General features: G+C 39.2%; 1 protein-coding gene across 3 annotated transcripts in view; it reads left to right on the top strand.

Annotated features, from left to right (window-relative positions):
* Positions 1-24861, top strand: part of TBC1D8 (TBC1 domain family member 8) — a 134140-nt gene that overhangs the window by 36190 nt on the left and 73089 nt on the right. The window contains exon 2 of one of the 3 annotated variants that reach the window (XM_043994674.1): positions 15405-15515. The exons of 1 other annotated variant lie outside the window; for it this stretch is intronic. In XM_043994674.1, coding sequence (XP_043850609.1) covers positions 15405-15515 — 111 coding nt within the window. Of the gene's footprint in view, positions 1-15404; positions 15561-24861 lie in introns of all 3 variants that reach the window. One more of the 3 variants, XM_043994673.1, reaches the window with a different exon arrangement.

The raw sequence follows: 24861 nt of genomic DNA, 5'->3' as shown, positions 1-24861 counted from the left end.
AAGGAAAGAAAGAAGATCAATGTCATTTGATCACAGAAAGTTGTCAATACCCAAAATACATTGTGTTATTGTACAAGGGGTGACATAGTAGTTAGACTGCTGGTACTTGTAGTCAGAAAGACTTGGGCTCTATTCCTATCTCTGACACTAGCTGTGTGACTCTGGGCAAGTCACTTGTCCTCTCTGATTTTATTTCTTCATCTGAAAAATAGGTATAGTAATAGCACCTATATCACAGGGTTGCTGTGAGGCTCAAGTGAGCTAATGTAGGTAAAGTCCTTCACAAACCATTAAGTGCTATATGAATGTCAACTACTGGTTGAATTTGATCTTGTTTGGCTAGCCTGAATATTAGATTATATATGTCATAGAATTTAGAGACAAAAGAGAACTTGGAGCTCCTCTGGTCCAACTCCCTTGTTTTACAAGTGAAAAAAATAAATAAAGCCTAGGGAGGGAAACTCACTTGCCTAAGATTGCACAGATAAATCAAGTAGCAGAGTGGGGATTCTAACCCAGGTCTTCTGTCCCCATAGGGGTTGAAAAACAGAACCCTGTGCTTCAAATTTCTTTAAAAAAAAAAAAAGAAATCTTTTACATTTGCAGTCTTAACTCTGTCCCTGTGGAAATCTCTTTCTATTTAAGTAGCAAATGACTATTGTACCAGTGTCTTTCATTCTGAACTTGAACAGATGGAAGTGTCCTGCTTCACTGGCTCCTTCTGACTCGGTACATTGATTACCATCTTGCAAGAATAGAGCATAGCCTCCTTTTCTTTTCCCCTCTCTGCTCCCCAATGCTACCTTGCTCCATTTCCTGCCTTTAATTAGGTACAGTTTTTCATGCAAAGGTGTGCTGTGCAAGGTAGAGGGAACACCGGGTCTCTAGCATGGGTTTAATGTGAACCATGTGCTAAATTTATGATTGAATTTGGCTTCCAAACCCATTTACATAGGCTGCCTGCTGGCAGTCCTGTTGAACAAGTCTAGCGACCTTTCTTCTCCCAGGCTCTGAGACCTGAAAGAGAAGGCTTTGTTTTTTCTTTCTTGTTTGGTCCTGTTCTTTATTTCCTGGCCTCTTTGCCCCTGAACCTGACAGTTGAAAGATCCTAAATTTGTAGCCAGGTCTCAATTTGTTAGAGGCAGGCTTTGAGAGAGAAGATGGTAAACTCCCAATCTGTTTGAGGAATGCAGGTCAATACCTGTTAAGCTCATTAAAGCGCTACCTCAGAAACTACTTTGTTATAATGGAACCTATTGCCCTTGCAAACAAAGCAAGGAGTATAAGATTCTGGTTTGTTGGTTTGTTTTCTTTCATATAAAGCAGATAATCTGCGTACGTTTTATTTGCAAACAAAAACAAATGGACAGGAGAGGGATTTTATGTAGGCATTTTTTTATTCTTTTAAATTGAAGATTCCTGGTAGGGTAAATATGGTCTAATAACCTACTTAATAGAATTTTAAAAGGCTTTTCTAAACATTTTGTCAATGGAAGGGTGGGAGTGTGTGTGTGTGTGTGTGTGTGTGTGTGTGTGTGTGTGTGTGTGTGTGTGTGTGAGAGAGAGAGAGAGAGAGAGAGAGAGAGAGAGAGAGAGAGAGAGAGAGAGAAACAGACAGACAGACAGATATATCCCCTTATATCCAAGGGGATATAAGGTCAAAGAGATGGTTAGATAGAGGTGCGGGTAGTGAATTAGTAATGCCACTTAGTCTGGGATAAAGATTTCAAATTGTGCAAAGTAGTAGAGCAGAGAGTTGTCAGGAGCAGGATAGTCTAATCAGCAAAGATCATGTGACTGGGGCATTTGGAGGGGCCAGGGAAGAGGCCTCAGGCTCCATGGGAGAGGGACAGGTGATTCTTTATCCTGTAAAGGGAATTGGAAGGGGGGAGGGGGAAGGGAGGAGAGGTGTGTTGAAGTGTGCATTACAGCTCTCTCTGCTCAATCGCCCAGTGTTTTATTAAGGGAATGTATCAGATTAAAAAGCCTAACTTTTTGCTAAGTCTTGGGTTCCACATATCCAGTCCCTATAATTTCTTCTTAGTCTTTCTCCCTGCCTTGGGACAAACACCCCTTCATTTTACTTCAATATATTTTAAGCTTCTCTTTACCTTATGACTAAAAGTATAAAGTTAGTTGTTGTCCTTAAATATTATGGGGAAAGGCCACCACTTTTACTAAATAGGTTGACTGCTAAATGGATGTGAACATGCAAAAACATCAAGTATATGAAATTTTCATGATATAAAATTACTTGTATCCACATCAGCAAGCAGCATTAATATAGCTTGTCTGTATAACATGGAAATAACTTCATTTATATTGAACAGGATGTAATGGTGGCATTTGCTAAAGCCTAATTCATCTTACAGTGGTATTTTGAGCATTTGTGCATTTACCCTGGAGCCTTACTATAGAACATGATCGCATGGATCAGTATGAAGTATTAAGGCTCTTTTCAAAGGAGTCTTATTCCTGGAAGCACTAAAAGGAATTTGTAATAACAGGAGCCCACCATCTCTTCCCCACCCCCAGCCCCCATACACACATTTATAGTGACTCCATTGTAATTATAATTAAATACATATGAGTGTAGTTGTGGGGTGGGTCAGAGAAAGGAAAAAAATCCTTGTATATTTAATTTAGGTGTCCAACTGGGGATACCTTTGGCTTTTTGAGTTGAGTTTTGAGGGAAGGGGGAAGAAAAAAAGGAAATACAACAAACTCTCCCTTAATAGTAAGGTGATGTAATTCCCACATGATGAATCAAGGTCTCTGTGTGGTCATGATTCAAGATGACAGACTTTACCAGTCTTTTCTCCATCTGGACTACAGATGAGAATTTGTGTCATACTGAGGAATAATAATAATGAGAAGAAGGAGCAAGAGGAGGAGGAGGAGGAATGTATATGTGTGTATATAATACAGATTATATCTTGTATATACTTATATGTGTACAAATTGTCTCCTCTGATAAGCTGCTGGAGGCCAGGAAATGTTTTGGTTTTGTCTTTTTATGTCTAACACTGGGACCTGCATAGAGCAATCCCTTTGTAAATCCTTGTTCATTCATTGCTAGCACTTTAAAGTGCTGTATGTATGTGTGTGTATGTGTATAATCTCACTTAATCCTGACATCTACCCTGAAAGGTAGGTGCTAATGTTATTCACATTTTATAGGTGAGGAAATTAAGGTTTAGGAAGATTAAATAATGTGCCCAGAGTCATACCATGTGTAAGTGTCTGAGCAGGATTAGAAACCAGGCCTCCCTAGAGGAAATGAAAGGTCACCTTCTAAAAGATATTGATCCATACCTGTGATATGGATTACAGGTGGCAGCCAAGTGCCTGAGTCAGAAAGCCATATCCATAATGTATCTCAAAGGTGTCAGATATCCTTGACATAATGTGCTTTTTCCCACCTTTTTTGTTTTTTAAACTTTGACCTTGTGGCCAGTATAGCATAGAGAATGAATTAGGTAGAAAAAGCAATCAGGTAGCTGTTTTTGCCTACTTCCTGGTTGATTTGGTTATCTTATAGCCTTCACCTACTATTTCTGTTGCAGTATCTGAAAATAGCCCCGTAGTTTCTTGGTTTATGATGGGGCTTTCTAAAAACTGAATAATTTCTAATGAAAACGTTGTTCAATTTTTTTTGGGGGGGGGGCATCTGGACTGACAAAACCCATTAGAATTTAGGAGGAGGTCTGTTCCTGTTGAAAGAGCAAATAGATACATAATCTGACATAAAGATTGTAATTGTTTTCTCTCATCAAATATTTGGTTGTGAGGGATGTTCAGTATGGTCTCTGTCAGAAGTATTATTTATGACTTCAGAGTTCTTTTCTTACTTCCACTTACCCCCCCTCCCTAAATCTCACACAGACCATGCTGAATGGATGAATAGTATCCTGACAGACTGCTGCTCCTAATGCAGACCCAGAATGGTGTCATCCCTGTCTCTGTTTGTGTTTGATCACATTTGGGGATCTTGGACAAAATCATGACAAGCTCTTGGCTCGTGTGGTAGAATTTTCTGTCATGTGTCTGAACTGATTTATTGTTTCTGGAGCATAAAGCCAGGCAGGAAAACCTGTGACTATGGTTTCATGTGGCAAAAACATTTGCCTTTTGGCTTTTCTCTGAAATCCTTGCATGTTCATTTTCTAACCTTTTTTAAAAAGCATTTTTGTTTGTCATGGAATTACCTTTGTAAAAATTATTTTATTGGACTGTTACCAGGAAGAGTACATGTAGCATTCAGCAGCTGTTGTCTTTAAACATTGTGTTGGGTCTGAAGGATGGAGAATCAAAAATAATTGAGCAATAATAACTCAATTTCTACAAGGGCTTTATTTTTCTTTTTCAATATAGGGGGAGGTGAAAGAGAGAGAGAGAGAGAGAGAGAGAGAGAGAGAGAGAGAGAGAGAGAGAGAGAGAGAGAGAGAGAGAGAGGATGGATTTTCCTTCCTTGAAACAATAATAAAATGAAACTAATTGTGAAAACTAATAACTCACCTTTTCTTAACAATTTCCTCAGCACTTCCTTCACAACAGTCTTGTGTCTAGGTAGTACAATTATTAATATAACTGTTACGAAATGGGAAAACTGTAACTCAGGTATCTAAAGTGAGATGCTTTGTTCAGTGTTGTTTCCAAGTTATCAGGGGTAAGAGCCAGGATTAGAACTGAGGCCAATGGTGCCTTCTGCTGTACTACACTGCCCCATCTTCGTGGATGTTAACATCGGGTATAGTGGTGGGGTGCAATAAAATATATACATGGCATGATTCAATGAAACATTTATTAAGGGTTTACTATGTGTCAAACACTGTGCTAAGTGCTGGAGATACAAATAAGAAAAAGAGACAGCCTCTTATGCCAAGTAACTTAGACTCTATGGAAAACAACACACACACACACGTGCGCGCGCGCATGCACACACAAGCTTTAAAGTGGGGAAAGAGCAAAGGAGAGAAGGTATCCAGTATGGGAGCATGATGATAATGGTGGTGTTGATGAATCCAGGAGTGCAGCTGTTGGGAAATGGTATGTGTAATTACATAGAATAACTATTGTGCAGAATAGGATACGACAATAAGGTAGATACAGAATTTTTTGAGTTTGGAGGAAGGATGACAAACTGCAAACTATAGGGCTTATACTGCCATCATTCAGAAACAAACTATTTCTAAGCCCCCTCTTCCCTATTTTCTAGCCTAATTACAGAAATTATTGTTTGAAATCATGCCTCCTCTATTGTTACTCAGATGGCTTAAAAATAGAAGTGTTATGAGACATCCTTCTCTGGGTTTTCCTTGAACAGCAAAAGATCCTAGGATTGTGGATCCCTATCAAACCACCATGTGCAGTAGTGCAGAATTCAGTAGCTGATGAGCTCCTTACAGGGAGGTTTATTGCTGGAAGCTTAGTTTTTTGTCCAACATGAACTGAAGGCTTACCCAGATTTGAGAAGAGTTTTAAATGCTAAAACATTGATACTTTAAAACAAACACAGAGACCCCCTGATTGGACTAACAACATGTTTGATAGAAAACTTTTAAAGGTTATTACCCTACCATTACTACTTTTATATTTAAAACTATCAAGCAAAACAAAGAAACATACAAAAAAACTGCCACTACCGTATGTCATTGGGAAGTGAGGGAGGGAATAAGCATTTATATAGTACCTACTATGTGCTAGGCACTGTGCTATGCACTTTAAAAATATTACCTTATTTGATCCTCAACAAACCTGAGAGGTAGGTGCTATTGAGGGAGCTAGTGGGCCTGGAGTCAGGAAGACCTAAATTCAGGAAGACTTCTGATTGCCTGACAAAAGGATCTATTGGATCCACTGAAGTCAAGGAAATGACAACCCCCTCCAATCCGAAATGGGTCACAAAGAGTTGGACACGATTGAAATGACTGAAGGACAACTGCAACAACACAAAGGTACTATTCTTATTCCTGTTTTATAGGGAAGGAAATTCACAGTGCCTGGCATGTAGTAGGAACTTAATAAATGTTTATTGATTGAGGCAAACAGAGATTAAGTGACATGCCAGGGTCGCACAACTAGTAAAATGTCTGAGGCTGGATTTGAAGTAGCATCTTCCTGATTCCAGGCCCAGTGCTCTATCTGCTATGCCAGCTAACTGCTGTGTCAGTGAAACAATGTGCCTTATTGGTAGGAGTGATACGGATGATCATTGACATCAGAAATCAGTTGATAATTTTCACATCTTCCATCTTTGATGTTTTTCCTGCTTTCATCTTAAAATTACTTTTTGCTATTTCCTCTCTAATGTATGTATATCGGCACCTTTGTCCGGTCCCTCATCCATTTTTATATCTTCAGTCCTATTTTTTGCCTTTCTATGATTCTCATGGCTTTGCGTTTTGTTTTATTGACTAGCGATCCAACCACACTGGCTACCCTTTGTGAATTTTAAAGCTGCTTCTCCTACAGTTATTGCCAGTTTAAGGTCATCTGTGTATACCCTGACTGGGAACTGCCTTTTTTCCTTTTTACACACTTCATTTTCAAGTTATAGGTCTGCTTCCTTATGAAGAGGCCAAACAATGGCATATATAGCTAGGGATTATTCAGGCAACCTTATCTCTCCGCTCTTCTCACTTTTCTCTACTCTACCATATATGCATGGTGCATAAGGATTGTGGGATTTAGAACTGCAAAGAATCTTAGAAATCATTTAGTCCAAAATCTCATTTTACAGATGAGGAAACAGACCTAAAGAAGGTAGCCGGCTTACTCAAATTCACACTAGTAACAAGTAGCAGAGCCAGGATTTGAAAAGAGGTTCCCTGCTTCTAGATTATCTACATATAGCACACTGTCTCAATAGGGACTGGTCATATTGGTACTATGGTGGAAAGAACTCTGGGTTTGGGTTTTGGTCCTAGCTTTACATTCAACAATCCAACAATTATTAAGATGCTGCTGTGTAATTGCACCACAATATGTTATGTATTGCCTTAGAAATACAGAGTTCTGGGGCAGCTAGATGACACAGTGGATAGAGCACCAGCCCTGGATTCAGGAGTATCTGAGTTCAAATCCAGCCTCAGACACTTAACACTTACTAGCTGTGTGACCCTGGGCAAGTCACTTAACCCCAATTGCCCCGCAAAAAAAAAAAAGAAAGAAAGAAAGAAAGAAAGAAATACAGAGTTCCGGTAAGACAGTCCCTGTCCTTATTTTGTTCCTATGTCCAGTAAGGGGATAAGATCAACACAAATAGTGGTAGTACTCAGCACCATATAAGTATAGTACAGAAAGGGCTCACAGAGTACCACATGATGACCTTGGAGGGAATGGAGGCAAAACTAGGAGGATCAGATAAGGCTTCCTAGAAAAGTTGGTGTTTGACTTGGACTTTAAAAGATAAATAAGAAATTCAGCAGGTAGAGGAAGGAAAGGTAGGTATCATACCAGCCATCAGGAAAAAAAGCATAAAAATAGGTATGGGCATAATGATTAGTTCATGGTAGTTGAAGCACAGAGCATGTGGGTGGAAATGACAAATGAGGATAGAAATGTAGGTTGTGGCAGATTATAAAGGGGCTTAAATGCCAGGTAAGGGAATTTGAACCTTACCTTTTATTAGCCTATGGTTAGGAGAAAATCATCTGAACTTTCTGAACTTCTGTGAAATAGGAATATTAATAAATAATAGTAATAACTAGCACTTGTAGACTACATTAAGATTCACAAAGTACAAATATTATGTCACTGATCCTCATGACAACCCTGGGAGGTAGGTGCTATTATTATCCCCATTTTACAGATGAGGAAACTGACGTAAACTGATTTTTTTTAAGCGACTTGCTCAGGATCACACAGCTAGTTAGGGTTTGAGTCTAGATTTTGAACTCAAGTCAAACTCCTGACTTAAGGTCCAGTGCTCTATTCATTAAGCCCCCTTAAAATACTACCTACTGGGGGCAGCTAGGTGGCACAGTGGATAGAGCACCAACCCTGGATTCAGAAGGACCTGAGTTCAAATCCAGCCTCAGACACTTAACACTTACTAGCTGTGTGACCCTGGGCAAGTCACTTAACCCCAATTGCCTCACCAAAAAACAATTGGGGAATGGCTAAACAAGCTGTGGTGTATGATGATGGACTATTATTATGCTATAAGAAATGAAAAGTCGAATGATTTCAGAAAGGTCTGGAAAGACTTATATGAACTGATGTATAGTGAAGTGAGCAGGACCAAGAGAACATTGTGCACAGAAGTTGCAATATTGTTTGATGAAGAACTGTGAATGACTTAAATATTCTCAACATACATTGATCAAAGACAATCCTAAAGGACTATTGATGAAACATACTAGCCATTTCCAAAGAAAAAACTGATATTGATGGAACACAGACTGAAGCATGCTATTTTTCACTTTCTTTTTTTCCCCTTTTATTCAAGTTTTCTTATACAAAATGACTAATAGGGTAATATTTTGCATAATCATACATGTATAACCTATATCTTATTGCTTACTGCCTCAGGGAGGGAGTCGGGAAGGGAGAGAAGAAGGGATAAAAATTGGAACCCAAAACTTTAAATAAAAATGTTTATTACTAAAAAAATACTATCTACCTGAAAGGACTGTGAATAATTTTCCATAATTAATAGGAGTAATGGTACTGCTTTCAAAATAATAGTAGAAATGGAGGTGTCATGCCTGCAAAGAGTCAGAAGTTGGGCATGGAGCCATATGGTATAGCACTGAGATAAGAGAATGTATTTACCAAGGCAGAAAGAAGATAAGAGGACAGTTGGCATGGTAAAAGGGGAAGTGGTCCATAAAGAATAGCAGGTGGAACAGAAGTAGGGTCCTTAATAGCAGCAAAGAGGGGAAGCCTCTGAAAAGGCAACATCCCTTTTCCTCGTCAGGACCATAAAACGTGGGGTAATGAAGAAGGTAGATTGTCACCTGGAGACAGATGCTAGGATGCAGGGACAGCAGGGGCTGGCCAGGCACTTGAAAGCACCTGTTCTTGCTTCTCAGCATCATGAGGAGAATGTCTGTTGAAGGCAGTTTCAAAGCCAGGTTTGATGCTGCTGGTCATCATTAAACTGGCCTAATTAGTTCTAGAGATGTCAGTGATTTCTGTTGTGTCAGCAGCAGATTATAGCTCAGAAGATTGGGACAGGGTCATGTATGCAGGGGAGAATCTCTACAGCTGAAATGTTGGACTTCCAGAGCTCAGGGAAGCAGGGGGCCCTTTCTATTTTAGTTGCTTGTAGATTGTGAAAGCAAGTTGGAACATGATCTGGACTCAGGTTATAGCAGAGAAAGCCTTTGAAATGAAACAATACTGGGATGTTCTAGTTGGTACAACCTTGAAATTATAAAACTGAGACTTTTCTTGCTGTTAACACAAGAAAACAGCATTGGGTTGGGAAAGAAAACTTTGTGCTGAAGGTAGGCAATATACAAAGTATATTTAGGTAAAATATAGTCTCTGCCTTCAAAGAGCTTACCATTTAGTAGAGAAATAAGGTACCAACATAGGTGGTTCATAGGATTTGAAGCTGGAAGGGACCTTAGATTTCATCTAATCTAGCGATTCTCAAAGTATGGTGCAAGGATCCCTGGCAGATTCTAGATGCTTTCAGGAAGTCCACAAGGTCAAAACGATTTTCATCATCATAATAAAATGTTTTAATTTCTATTTTGGTAAATATTGATAGCTATTCAGAGGTGTCTTGGAGCCAGCTTGAACTGGCTCTTGAGCTGATTGTTAAATTTTCAGTGTGAGCAATAATTTGGGGGGGGCAGGGCAACGAGGGTTAAGTGACTTGCCCAGGGTCACACAGCTAGTCAGTGTCAAGTTTCTGAGGCCAATTTGAACTCAGGTCTTCCTGAACCCGTGGCCCACCTACCTGCCCCCTGTAGGCAATAATTTTTAAGAGTGGGTTGGGGAAAGCTGGGAATGGGGTCCTGAGGCCAAAAATTTGAGAACTACTGATCTAATCCAACATTTTTGTTTTAGAAGTGACAAAGCCATGGCCCAGGAAAGTGAATTGATTTGTCGAAAGCCAGAATTGGAACTCAAATCTTGTGATTCCAAATCACTGCTATGATATACAATAGATAATATGTGAGCACATCAGAGAGGTGCAAAACAAAATACTATGTGAGGTCTGAGGAGAAAAGTTGTTCCCAACCCAGGAAACCAGTTAAGCTTTCCTGGAGGGAGGGGGCTTTCAAATTGTGCTTTAAACGACAGGTAGGAATTTGGAAGGCAAATATGGAAACAAAGGAAATAGGAAATAGTGTGAATTGAGGCACAGAGCATGTTCAGTGGGGAAATAATATACTTTTCATTCCTTTCAAGAACAAAAGAATTTAAATGCAAGAGAACAGCTTGTAGAGAGAACCAGAGGACAATCAGACCATCCAGCTGTCCATGGACAATGGTTTGGGAGCCAGTGAATTAATAGAAAGTTATAACAGTAGTTAGAAGATCCAGGTTCACATTCCAGCCGCATCTAACTCTGTCAGGGAGATGGTAGCAAGTGTCCTAATGCAATATTTGTATTTTGTCATTTTTAACTTTGTTGAAATTATTACTGTTTTGAATTAGATATTCATTTCTTTTTCTGGGAAGTACATATAAATTTTTCTATGTGTTGTTTAGTAATCTGAGATAGTAGTGACTTCTTTAAAAACTTTTTTTCCTTTTATGTACTCATATGTAAACAGTTCATTCTACAAAAAAGAAAATGATTGTATATGAAATGATGAACTTATTTCACTTAGTTTGCCTTTTTAAATATTAAATTCAACATAATAGTACCAAAACTACATCATTTATGTCTCCTTCTGAACTTTCATTTGCTTTCTTTGTATTTTTGTTAATGCTTCATTGATTCTTTTTCTTTCTTTTCTCTTTTTATATAACTAACTCCAACCCTCCCCTTCCTGATAGAATCCCTCCCTTGTGACACTTACTCAGGCAAAACAAAATCCACACATTAGCTATGATTGAAAATGTATGATTAGTTCTCATTGATGTTCTTCATCATTTTTGGAGTTCAATTTTAGAAGATTTTTTTAGCCTTAAATATTTTACACATTTATAAAATACAGGTTCCACATTCCACAAATTCTGGATGAAGAAAGCTGCTGAGAGGGAATATATTTTATAATTTGTATTGCATGATATTATGAATTAACTAGACAATTATTTGGCAAAATGAGTAGAGAAAAGGACAAGTTAGCATCAAAAGCAGCAGGTACCATCATAAATAAGGAGTACCTGACTAGGAATCAAGAGACCTCAGTTCTAGTCCCAGCAGTGACGGGTTTGGTTTTTTTTTTTTGGTGAGGCTACTGGGGTTAAGTGACTTGCCCAGGGTCACACAGCCAGTAAGTATCAAATGTCTGAGGCCGGATTTGAACTCAGGTCCTCCTGAATCCAGGGCCGGTGCTCTATCCATTGTGCCACCTAGCTGCCCTGCAGTGACACTTTTTAGCTGGGTGAGCTTGGATGAATCACTTAAGCTTTCTAAGTCTCGGTATATAATACTATATAATACCTCAGTCTAATAATACTTTCAATGTTATATGGTAAGCAAACAGTGCCAGAATGCAGTGAAATAACTTATATAAGTACTTTGTCATGGTAAAGTGCTATATTCATGTTGAATTTTTCTCATGAGACGTGTGAACCACTAGGAGGGCTCATGTTGGGGGTAAGTGGTTTAGGCCCCTCTGCCTGTGTGATGTGGTTATCCTTCCTTCAAGAGTCTTTTCCATCCAGTCTATGCTATCTGACATGAAATTTTCACCATAAGAAATTCCTCTGGGCATACTTCCAGAAGTTCCCCATGTTAGAAATACCAGTGGAAATATAACACTCATTTTTACTAGCCCTTCATATCTTTATCAAACAATTAGCCATTATCTTACAAAGTATCAGAACTCTGACATAATAAGATCTAAAACAGGTGACTTCTGATGAAGGGAAAAAAAACCCAACAGTTCTAGCTAGACCTAGTATGGGTATTGAGTGAAGCAGGCCCTATACAACCAGAAAGAATTATGCTCTAGTGGAAAGACACTCCTCAAAAGAATGCCAGATCTCCCTCCCGCTAGATTCTGACCCCTGCCTGAGGTAAGACACAACCATACTTATAATCCATCCTGTCTCCCAAAGCTACTACCCCTTATCACCCATCATTTGGGGGGGACACCTTTGTGCTGCTATTGTTTCCCAAGCTATAATCCTACTGCAGAAATCTCCAATATCATTTCCCATAAGAAATTATTACGGCATGTTAAATAGAATTATAGGGTGCTTCATTATAAAAAAGCTGAAATAACCACAAATCCCCCAAACAAGTCTTAAGTAGTTATGGTAATATTAAATTCTGACCAATCCAAGAGTTAAAAAAAGAGTTCCTACCTACTGCATAGTTCAGTTTTTCATTTTTTTAAGATAAATGTTCTTTCGCAAACAAAAAAAATAAATAAAACATAGTAGTAGTTTATGCTCTTTTGATGGGTCACACAATTCGCTTTGCCCTTTGGACCCTTAGGCATTGGAATCTGACCTGCAACTCTAGTTTAAGTACCACCTGGCCTTTTCATTTGCCCTGAACATGAACACTACTATATGTGTTGTCGACCTCAGTTTTCTATTTGAATCACTAGAGCTTAGCACAGTGCTTGGCACATAGACATAGCGCATTCAATAAATACTTTTTCTATTCCATTGCATCTAATATAAACCATACCTGAAAGGAATTTCCTCAACCACATAATTGCAACAATAATAATAACTAGCATATACATATATACATATGTAAGTATATGTGTCTATACACATATACATACACACATACAGAACTGAGAAGGTGCAATAGTGTTTGGGTTTTGGAGGCAGTTGGGGTTAAGTGACTTGCCCAGGGTCACACAGCTAGTTAAGGTGTGAGGTCAAATTTGAACTCAGGTCCTCCTGACTCCAGGGCTGGCAACACTATCTACTGTCACCTAGCTACTCCCACAGTAGTATTATAAGGTTTGCAAAGCAGTTTTACTAGGTTATCTCATTTGATCCTTATAACAACCCAGTAAGGTAGATGTTGATCACTTTAATTCCATCCCACATCAAGAGAGTAACTGATAGGGGCAGCTAGGTGGCACAGTGGATAGAGCACTGACCCTGGAGTCAGGAGTACCTGAGTTCAAATCTGGCCTCAGACACTTAACACTTACTAGCTGTATGACCCTGGGCAAGATACTTAACCCCAATTGCCTCATCAAAAAGAGAGAGAGAGAGAGAGAGAGAGAGAGAGAGAGAGAGAGAGAGAGAGAGAGAAACTGATTCACCCAGATTCACAAAGCTAGTAAAGATCTGAGGCAGAATTTGAACTCGGGTCATCCTATCTTAAAAACCAGCACTCTCCTTAGTATACCACCTAACTGCCTAAGAATTAGCCTTTAGCCTCTGTTTAAGGAATTCTGAAGGAAAGCCACACAGACACACACACAGACACACACACACACCTTCTTTTTCACTTTTGGGTCAATATGATATTTTAAAATGTCTTTGTTAAGGTAATGACCCATTTAAGGTTGTTGATTTAAAACTGAAAGCAACCTCTGAGGCCGTCTAGTCTAATTTCCTTATTCTGTAGTTGAGGAAACTAAATCGCAGAAAGGTTGTGAGTTTTTTTCAATATCACAGACATTCCAGCGAGCCAGGTCTGGACTCCAGGACTCCAAATACAGTGGTTTTTCCTTTATTCAGTAGTCAGACTTCTGACAATTGTCTGGAGCACCTCAGCAAAGCAAGAGAAAAACAGATTTCTAAGCAGAAAGACAATAGTTGTGACAAGCACAGTATTTGTTGCAATGGTAATGGTTATTCACAATTCACATTTATGCAGCAGTATAAGGGTAACAAAGCCCTTTTTGTACAATAACCAGTGAAATGGGTAGCTTCACAATGTCAAACAAGACTTAGCCCTTTAAGCAGAGTGCATGGACTTGGAATTATGTGTAAAAGTATGGTTACCAGTTTAATATGCTTGATTAATTTGAATTCCTAATCAGCAATATGGAGGAAGCAAGGAAAATACTGCTGGAGGCAGACAGTAACATCAATAAGAAGAAATTTAAAAAAAATAAGAGATAGATGGTGGCAAGTAAGAGAGGAAATAACATTGCAAAAGCACACCAGTTTGGGGTCATTTCATGTATTGAAAAGTAGTCCTAAGTAGCTCCAGAGGCCACAAAGGCATTACTGTATTTACCATACTATACAACAATGGATGCTCCTAAGAAGATGGTAAATCATCAAGAATAGGTTAAATTGTGATTGGGATACTAAAAAAAATCTTTATGAAAGTCTTTCTTTAAGGCCTTATCAGGTTATGGAAAAGACCCTGTTTTTTAAAAAAATCTAAGGCGGCAAGAGTGCAGAATGACAGGTCTAACCAAGCTTAAAATGCTTCTTTTCTGGATCAAGTTATGTCCTGTGCATCTTTCTGCCCTGAGAAAAGCAGCCTGGCAGAGGTCAGAAAGACTCATCCCCATGCTTGCTACGAGGTGATGAATATTTTCAGCCTCAGCAACTCTTGAAGACTAGCTACAAAATTATGGATGGGCCATGATCTGTATTTAGTGGAGGGAGTGCCCCTGCTGATAAAATTATATATCTTTGGAGTATGACAAGGCAAGGAGGCTTGTGATGTCATTTTAGAAATAGTATTAACCGGGGCAGCACAGAACACCGGCCCTGGATTCAGGAGGACCTGAGTTCAAATCTGGCCTCAGACACTTGACACTTACTAGCTGTGTGACCCTGGACAAGTCACTTAACCCCCATTGCCCCACCAAAAAAAAAAAAAAAGAAATAGTATTAACCAACATGGTTCCCATTTAAATCACAGAATCATAGATCTACAGATGGGCACCTCAAAGTTCCTTTAAATCTCAACTGAAATCCCATCTTGTACTGGAAGCCTTCCCCTTTAAATGATTACTTCCTGTATATTGATTGCTTTGTATATGTTTGTTTGCATGTTGTCCCAACCATTAGATTATAAACTCCTTGAGGGCAGGGACTGTTTTTTGCCTCTTTTTGTATCCCATGCACTTAGCAAAGTACTTGGCACATAGTAGGTGCTTAATAAATGTTCATCATTTGATTGATTGCTCTAGCCTGACCTTTGGATGAAGATGAAGATGATAGATACAAATGAGGAAACAGAGGCCCAGGTCCTTTGACTCCAGGGCCTACTTTTCAATGGATTTGAGGAAATTTGTATACCATCATGTGAAAGGGTAAATTGTCATTTTGATCTGTTTACAAATGCATCGCTTTGCTCAAAGATGCCCCTTTTGTCATTTCTGTTTAAGGTCGCTTGGTAGGCGCACTGGATGCAGTCCTGGATTCCAATGCACGTGTTGCCCCTTTTCGAATTTTGCTACAAGTTCCTGGATCACAGGTTTACTCTCCCATAGCATGTGGTGAGTTATTGAATGGATCAGAAGTTTACTGGGCCATAGCCATTGGTGAGTTACATACCAAAAATAAATTACAAAAGCTAATGTCTGAGCATGCTAAGTATGCATGTCCAAGAAGCTAAAGGTAACCCCCTTTTAGAAACTGATTAATGGGTATAAGCATATTGGCTGGATTTTTTGAGGGCGGGGGTGACTTTTGTGTGCTTTAACCATCAAAATATCTACAAGCCATAACTCAGGGGCATCTTAGCTTTGCTTAATGGTTCTTAGGCGTGTTGCATTTCATTGGTTCAATGAGCTTGTCTAGAGTGTCTGAGTAGGATGTAAGATGTTTGCTATCCTAACCCTATTTTATACTCACTTGTGTGTATACACTTATTTTTTTAAAATAAAAGTATTTTATTATTTTCCAGTTACATGTAGAGATAGTTTTTCAGCATTTGTTTATATAAGATTTTCAATTTCAAATTTTTCTCCCTACCTCCCCTCCCCCCTCCCCTAGACAGCAGGTAATCCAATATAGGTTATATGTGTGTGTGTGTCTGTGTACACACACACATTGTGTATAGACTTATAAATTTCTTTGGCATAGGAAGAGATTTCTTTTAGTTCTCCCCAATTCCAAAGCAGACCTTGATATTGTTTTGCACTGGACTTCCACAATTTTACTGAACCATTTGATGTGGTGTCTCTGGGAATGATTGGCAATCATTTCATAGTAATTCCTTTCAGAGCAGTATGTCTCAAAAAACATTTGCAGAGGCAAAAGATAAATTCCTTGAGGTCAAAGATTATTTTTGTTTTGTTTTGCCTTTGTATTCTCTGTGCCTTGCACACAGGAGGTGCTTAATAAATGAATGCCAGATTGAATTGAATTTTCTGGTGCAATTCTTGATTTATGTGGTGGTATAAAGTAGCTAAGAATGGAGAGGATCATTATACCCTAGGACCAATGGTGCTGATTAAAATATTGTACTTCCTTCCCCTATTGGTAGGTGACAATATTTTTAAAAACCTATTTCTCAGATTTTATTGTCCCCTGGGCACAATAATAGGAATTATTTGATTCTAGCATTTCAAGCTGCAGGTAAATCATAGGAAGAGAACGAGAAACCAGAAGGAAATGTGGGTGGTAACTAGAGCAGTAGTCTTCAAAGAAGTAAGCAGAACCAGTCTACAATAACAAATATACTGTAAAAACAAATAATTTCAAAAGCTGTAAGAAGTCTGATGAGTGTAATTACCAATTATGATCACAGAAGATTGATGATAAAATATGCTACCAGAGCTTCTACTAACAGAGAGGTGATGGACACATGGGGTGCAGAATGAGACATGTTTTTTGAATGTGATTGATACCAGAATTTATTTTACTTTTTCTTTGCATATTTGTTATAGGAATTTTGTTTTTCTTTTATTTTTCCCAATAGGAACATATGAAAGGGAAGAAAAAATCTATTTTTGTTGTTAAAAAAATAATATTTCAGTTAAAAATTGACGAAGGGGGCAGGCAGCCAGGTGGCACAGTAGATAGCACTGGCCCTGGAATCAGGAGGACCTGAGTTCAAATTTGGCCCCGGACATTTGATACTTATTAGCTGTGTGAATCTAGGCAAGTCACTTAACCCAGATTGCCTTACAAAACAAACAAACAGAAACAGAACAGGGGATATATCTCTATCCATACACATATACACATTTATTGTTGTTTGGTTGTTTTTCAGTCATGTCTGACTCTATGTGACCCCATATGGGGTTTTCTCAACAAAGACACTGGAGTAGTTTGCCATTTCCTTCTCCAGCTCGTTTTACAGATGAGGAAACTGAGGCAAACAGCATGAAATGACTTGCCCAGGGTAACACAGCTAATAAATGCCTGAGTCTAGATTTGAGCACAGGAAGTAGATGTCCCTGATTCCAGACCTGGCACTCTATCCACTGCAACACCTAGCTCTGTGTGTGTACATATATATGTGTGTGTGTGTGTGTGTATGTGTGTGCACAAATGTGTGTACATATGTATGTGTATATATGCATTGCCAAACACACATATGGATATCTTAATTCAGAATTAAATTCTAGCTCTACCATTTAGTAGTAGAGGGCAATTGTCTTTTTCAACCCTGCAACTTGCAAAGGCAAAGACAGAAATCTTTTTTGTTTGTTTGTTTGTTTGTTTGTTTGGCAGGGGCAATGAGGGTTAAGTGACTTGCCCAAGGTCACACAGCTAGTAAGTGTCAAGTGTCTGAGACTGGATTTGAACTCAGGTCCTCCTGAATCCAGGGCTGGTGCTTTATCCACTGCACCACCTAGCTGGCCCCCGGAAATCTTTTTTTGTTGTTGTTTTATTTTGTTTGGATTTTCCCCCCAGGATATCAGGGTTAAGTGACTTGCCCAGGGTCACATCAAAAATCTTTTTGAAAGGAATGTTTCCCCAATTTTATACTCATCTGGAATGGACGTGACTGGAGTCAAGATAGATTATGAATGACAAGCCAACAAGCCTATTAGAATTCATGGAAAACTTGAGCAAATTATCAAAATTCCTTGTCCCTTAGGTTTCTCATCTCTAAAAGGAAAGAGTTGACAAGGTTACTCTGAGGTCCCTTTTAGCTCCAAATCTATGAGCATGTATCATCCTGTGTGCAGAAACTTATTTAGTAGTCCTCTGTACAGTTTGTGAGCATGTATACATATATGTACATGTGTGTTATATGTATATGTGTACACACACATCTATACACAAATATATATCTAGATATAGGTACACATACATGTTTTATATATGTATATACACATACAAACACACATGTACACCTATACATAGATATATACGTATTTAGTCAAATTTGATGGCCTCCAAGGTCCCTTCTAATTCTACGTCTGTGAGCCCATGATGATATTCCATATAAATATATGTACATTTATATTTATACAAAACAGGTATATCTAAGTATACAAATACACCAATGTATATTTATATACACATGCATACATATATACATGCATGCTTGTGTAGGAACTGGACCTGTGATTTCATTAGTATAAGGAACTCCAGGATGAGAAAACTCCCGTAACCAAGGCAGGTCTCTGAGTGTATAGTCTTGGAGAACTGTCTTGAGCACTGGGAGATGAAGTGATTTGCCTGGGGTATTCATGCATGCATGTATGTGTGTATGCATGTATGTGTGTATGTGTGTATGTATGTATGTATGCATGCATCCATCTAGCTACTTAATCTGTCTAATCTATGGAGACATCCAGGTAGGGAGCTGGCTTCCAAGACAAGAAGACCAGGGTCCAAGTCCTATCTCTGACACACACTGGTTAGGTGGTTCTGGGCAGGTTATTTAACCTCTCAGGGCTCTAGGCAACTGTCTAAAATGATAAAGTTGTGGGAGGGGCAGCTAGGTGGCACAGTAGATAGAGCACCAGCCCTGGAATCAGGAGGATCTGAGTTCAAATCCTGCCTCAGACACTTGACACTAGCTTTGTGACCCTGGGCAAGTCACTTAACCCCAATTGCCTCACCCCCCCAAAAAAATTTTTAGTTGTGGGGAGGTACCTACCTGCCCCAGTGATGTCATAGATGTCAGTCCTAACCCCTGCCTATCTGTGTAGATAGATATCTATCCCTCCATCTATCTTTCTATCTCTACCCACAAATAAGAACTCTATAGCCCTGAGCCAGTTGAGTGAATTATTTACCATTTTCGATTGTCTTTGAAATTGCTCCCCTCCATTAGTGCAGAGATTGAGACTGGATTGTATTACTTCTACCTTTCTTGAATACAAGAGAAGGGGAAAGGGAGGGAAGAGGGGAGAAAGGAAGAGATTGAGTTTATGAGCCTGTGTATGTGTTGGTGTGTAAGTGTGTTGCTAGATTCTGGATTCCATCAGAGAAGAGTAATTCTATCATTTCTGTGTTTCATGTTATCCTAGTTGTTGTCAGCCTACAAGTATATCGGAAGTTGAATAAATCGGAAAAGTCTTCAAAACTTCATATATCACCTTTTCTTTGCCTTTCTCCTGGGCCCCAAGTGCTTTATATTTACTGGATTTGGGTTTTTGTTTGTTTGTTTTTTTGAGGCAGTTGGGGTTAAGTGACTTGCCCAGGGTCACACAGCTAGTAATTACTAGTGTCTTAGGCTGCATTTGAACTCCTGAATCCAGGGCTGGTGCTCTATCCACTGCCCCACCTAGCTGCCCTGGATTTGGGTTTTTAACAAATGTTATGTTATTAATACAACATTAATATATTATCAGTATCAGTCAGTTTAAGTTCTGGTACGCTCTGGTCCATTTTCTAAGACAGCTCTCTTGATGTACCTGATAAAATAGAGAGAGAGAGCAGAGTCCAGAGGAGCATGGCACCATGGCAGAGGTCATGAACTTTTTTTTTTGGTGGGGCAATGAGGGTTAAGTGACTTGCCCAAGGTCACACAGCTAGTAAGTGTCAAGGGTCTGAGGCTGGATTTGAACTCATGTCCTCCTGAATCTAAGGCCAGGGCTTTATCCACTGCACCACCTAGCTGCCCTCTGTAACGAACTTTTCATGGAAGCCCTGGCCCACCGTCCTTTTCCTGCCTGTGTGTATACCCCCTTTTCCACTGTACACCTCTAATGTCGAGGAACGAGGTTGATATTAAAATAGGGATGAGCAGTGTTATTAAGAAAGCTGAGAGAAAGCAAGAACACGCCTAGAGGGAAGAACAAAAACCCTTCATATTCAGAATTGCCATGGAAGAGAGAGCACAGCACAGGTGATACAGACATACAACACTGTTTGTGGTCCTCCCTCACTTGTATCTATTCCCTGAATCTGTTTGTAGCCTTCAGGGAAATTTTGTTGGGGAAACCGTGGGTACAAACTTGCATATCACAAGACCACATTGGCAAAGGCAGGATTAATATGTTTTCATGGACTTGGGTCACGTAGTGGAAAGAACATCAGATTTGGCATCAGACAACTTAGAATCTAACCCTGATTCTACTACCTGTGAAATTATCAGCAAATTACTTAATATCTCTCTGGTCGTCAGTTTCTTCATCTTTAAAATAAAGAAGTTGGACTGAATAACATCTGAGGTCCCTTTAGTTCTGAATCTATGATCCTGTCATCTTATGTATAGAAACTTACCACGCTTCCAATTCTCTCTCTTACTCTTACCTTATTTCTTGACCTTCCCCATGACTAACAGTTTCTTATTTCCTTAATTGTTGTTTGCTTCCTCATTAAAAGAGGAAATGATCTAGTGTGGATCACACTTGGGGATGGACTCTGGGCTGGTGTATCTACCCTGTGCCAAAGTCATGAAGGCAATGCCAGCTTGATAATTTTTTCAGATACAGAACTCACTGTACAATCAATTCAAAGAAACTGCAGGGAGGTTGGCTAGCAAGATATAAGTGAGAGGGGTAAACACTTTGTCTAAGGTCACAGAGTATGTGTTGTCATGCATATTTTCAGTTCTTCATGATTTCCTTAGGACAATTTTTTTTTGGCTGAAATTTTCCATGTGGCGGGTAAGAGGGGGGGAGATCCAAACTGAGAAAAATATTATCAGGAAGCTACGCCCTGGACTTAATTTCCATTTTGGTATTACTGAGCACATTAAATAAGCACTTTTGGCCTCAAATAATGAAACTGGTATAAGTCAAGGCTCATGGAGGACTCCCGTGAGTGTTTCTCAAAATTGCTTCTAAAATATTATAAATTCTATATCTTAAAATAACCCATTTTAAAGGGTCATTTTCTCTCTTCCTATGCCCCTCCCTCTTTTCTTACCTTCCTTTCCTGCATAGAGTCATAGCTTTTCAGCTGGAAGAGACACCAAAAAACATCATGGAAAACTTTGTTCAGTTTTAGGCAAATCATTTAGACTCTATGAGCCTTACTTAATTTCTTCTATAAAATGAGATAATCATCTTTGTATAATGTTGTTATAAACATAAAATGAGAGATAACATGAATTAATTTACTACATAAGCCTAAATATAGGAATAGTTGAGGTGAAGAAAATGGGCGTATGGGCATTGACACAAAAACAATATATAGAAACATTGTTTAATCTGATCTTTGTAATATTACCGCGAGGTAGGTAATGCAAGATGGGGAGAAGGTGATAATTCCATTTTGCAGATTGAGAAAGTGATGCTTATGCTGCTTAAGTGATTTCCTTCATAGTTGTGTGATAAGTGGCAGTGTTAGCATGTGAACCCAAACTAGCCTGAAAGGGTTTTTTAAAAACCTAACTTATTCCCATTGGAGCCACTTATACAGAATCATAGAACTGAAAGTTGGAAGGAACCTCAGAGTCTATGTAGTTAAACCCTGACCTGAAAAGGAATCTCTACTATAACACATTTGACAAGTGGCCATTTGGCCTCTCCTTGAAGAACTCTAAGGAAAGGGAAACCAGTGCCTCTTCAGGCAGTTTTACTCTACTTTTGGATGGCTCTAATTGTCAGATAATTTTCCTGAGCCTTATGGGTTCTTGTTTAATAGGATTGTTGGACTGGCATATCAGAAAATTCTGTAGATATGGTATATCTTTTGTTGTTGTTCTGTCATTTCAGTTGTGTCTGACTCTTTGTGACTCCATTTGGACTTTTCTTGGCAAAGATACTGGAGTAGTTTGCTATTTACTTCTCCAGCTCATTTTACAGAAGAGGAAACTGAGGCAAACAGGCTGAAATGACTTGCCCAGGGTCACACAGTTATTAAGTGTCTGAAGCCAGATGTGAACTCAGGTCCTCCTGACTCCAGGCCTGATGCTCCATCCACTGTGCCACCTAGCTATATACCAATAGTATACTTAGATTTCTGCAGAGCATTTGGCACAGTTTCTCATATTATGCTGGTGGGTAATAATAACAACAATATGCTGCCATTCTCTGCCCAAGCTAGTATCTTTAAGTTACTTTTGACTTTTCTCTCTCCCACACATTCTTTCAGTTGCCCAATTCTATAGTTTTTCTACCTCCCTAATCTTTCTTGTACCTGGCCTTTCCTTTCCATCTGCCACCCCCTCATTTCTTCTTGCCCAAGAAAATTTTATATAGGTATATAAAATAGGTATACAAATTAAACATTTACTGTCATATTTTTGTGACCCCCACATTTAGTTATATTACCCCATGTGGGGTCACAACCCACAGTTTAAGAAGCTTTGACCTAGATGACTTTAATAACCTCCTGACTGATTTTTTCTGTCTTCAGACTATCCTTTTTCTAACTGATCATTTATATCAGTGGTATCAAACTCAAATAGAAGTTGGGGCTACTGTCTGTAAGGATCCCAGGGGGCCACGTGTTGACTTAGAAAACCACATCCTATTTCTAGCTATGCTTTATTATATTATTTACTTTATTAAATATTTCCCAATTACATTTTGATCTGGTTCTGCTTCACTGGGGAGTGTTGCTGCCCATATGTGACACCTCTGATTTTTGCTGTTGCCCAAGCAATCTTCCTAGTGTATTACTGTGATGATTTTATTTTTCTAATCAGAAATTTTCAGTGATTTTTCACTGCCTAATTAATGGCCATGTCACTCATGGCTTTCCATAATTTGTCTCCAACCTATCCATGCAGTGTATTATGAGTGCTGGCAATACAAGAGTGCTCTCTAGTCTTATTCTTTTATCTTCTCTGTGTATTTGTTCATATAGCTCTCCCCCTGCTCAATGACTAGAATTGACTTATCCCCATCACAGTCTTCATCTATTGGTGACCTTTTCTGCCTCTATTTTTGCATCTCAGTGCCTGGCACTTTTGTGTAGTGAGAGCTTAATATAGCTGTTGAATTTTCTTCATTCAATGTACATTCATTATGCACCTACTGTGTACACAATATTTTGTTAGGTGCTAGGGGAGATAAAAAGTTTGGATAAGTTCCTCTGCCCTCTTCTGTTAGGGCTATTAGAACGCAAACAAATACTAATGATGCACATAAGTTGCAAAAGACACCATGTAATAGTAGATAAAGCAGTGGCCTCAGTGTCAGGAAGACGTGGATTCTGTCATTCCTCTGTGGTCCAACACAAGTCACTCGACCTATCAGTGCCCCTGTGACAGTTTCAGATCTGGGGGGCTGCTAGAACAGGTTCAGCACTGCTACAGGTAAGATGTTAAGTAAAAAAGACACAGAGACATTGGATGGGATTGGAAGGGCCCCATGCACTCAGGTGGAAGCAAAAGGCAAAGTTTATTCGGACAGTATGACATATTTATACTTGACGTGAGCAAAAGGAATGTCTTTGTTTGAAGTTCACGCCAAAAGAATAGGATGAGGGGATTGGATCATAGACCTTGGGCCATGTCAGCCTTATCTATGATGAGGAGCATGTTTCTGTCCTTTGAAGTTTCCTTGGTGCCTATGCAAATGTATCATCCTTGGTGCCCAGCAAATGCATCTTCATCCAGAAAGGATCATTGTGGTTTACAGCCCTCTTATTAAGGGCTAACTAAGAATCAGCACATATTTTCTGGAAGGGGGTGGGGGAGCCCTGTCTGTGAGCTTTGCTCAAACAGTGAAAGGGGAACTTCGTTAGCCCCTAACACCCCAGGTCTGTAAGTTACAGAAAAAGTGATGATCTGCATGAGTGGGGACATGAAATCAGTGCAAATGAAATCAGTCCAAAAACAAAAAACAGTTCCAAACCAAGTACAATGCACAGCGTGAGGAAGAAGGCCACATCTGCCTGGGAGGATTGGGCAATGCTTTATGGGGCAGATGGCATTCATGTTGGGCTCTAAATAAAGCGGATTAGAAGGAATTCAATAGAAGATGAGGCAAAGGAGGTATATTTTTAAAAAACAGCATAAGCAATGGCCCTGGGGTTCAAGAGTGAAGAGGGTGTGGGGAGTGGGCAGAAAGTAGGATAGTTTGTATACCAACTAGACTATGGAGAGTAGGGGGTTCCTTAAATACAGGGGTCAGTGCACTTGTTTTTTCTTGTTTTTTTTTCCATAATTGTACTTGAATGGGTTTCCTTTGCTGTCAGTCAATAACCAGTAAACATTCATTGAGTACCTATTGTGTGCCAGGTACTGCACTGCATTAGACATACAAAGAAAGACAAAAGGTACTCCCTGCCCTCTAGGAACTAACAATCTAATGAAGGAGAGAATCCTGTGAATTTTATTTTAATGCATTTAAAGACATTATCAGCAACTGAGTGGCACAGTAGATAGAGTGCTGGGGTCTGGAGTCAGGAAAACTTATCTTCCTGAGTTCAAATCTGGCCTCAGACACTTAGTAGCTGTATGACCCTGGGTAAGTCACATAACTCTCTGCCTCAGTTCCTGATCTGTAAAATGAGCTGGAGAAGGAAATGGCAAAT

The sequence above is a fragment of the Dromiciops gliroides genome, chromosome 3 (genome assembly GCF_019393635.1).
Source record: "Dromiciops gliroides isolate mDroGli1 chromosome 3, mDroGli1.pri, whole genome shotgun sequence".
NCBI classification, from domain to species: Eukaryota; Metazoa; Chordata; class Mammalia; order Microbiotheria; family Microbiotheriidae; genus Dromiciops; species Dromiciops gliroides.
Note: the sequence above shows the minus strand (reverse complement) of the source record. Positions and strands in the feature narration are given on the sequence as shown.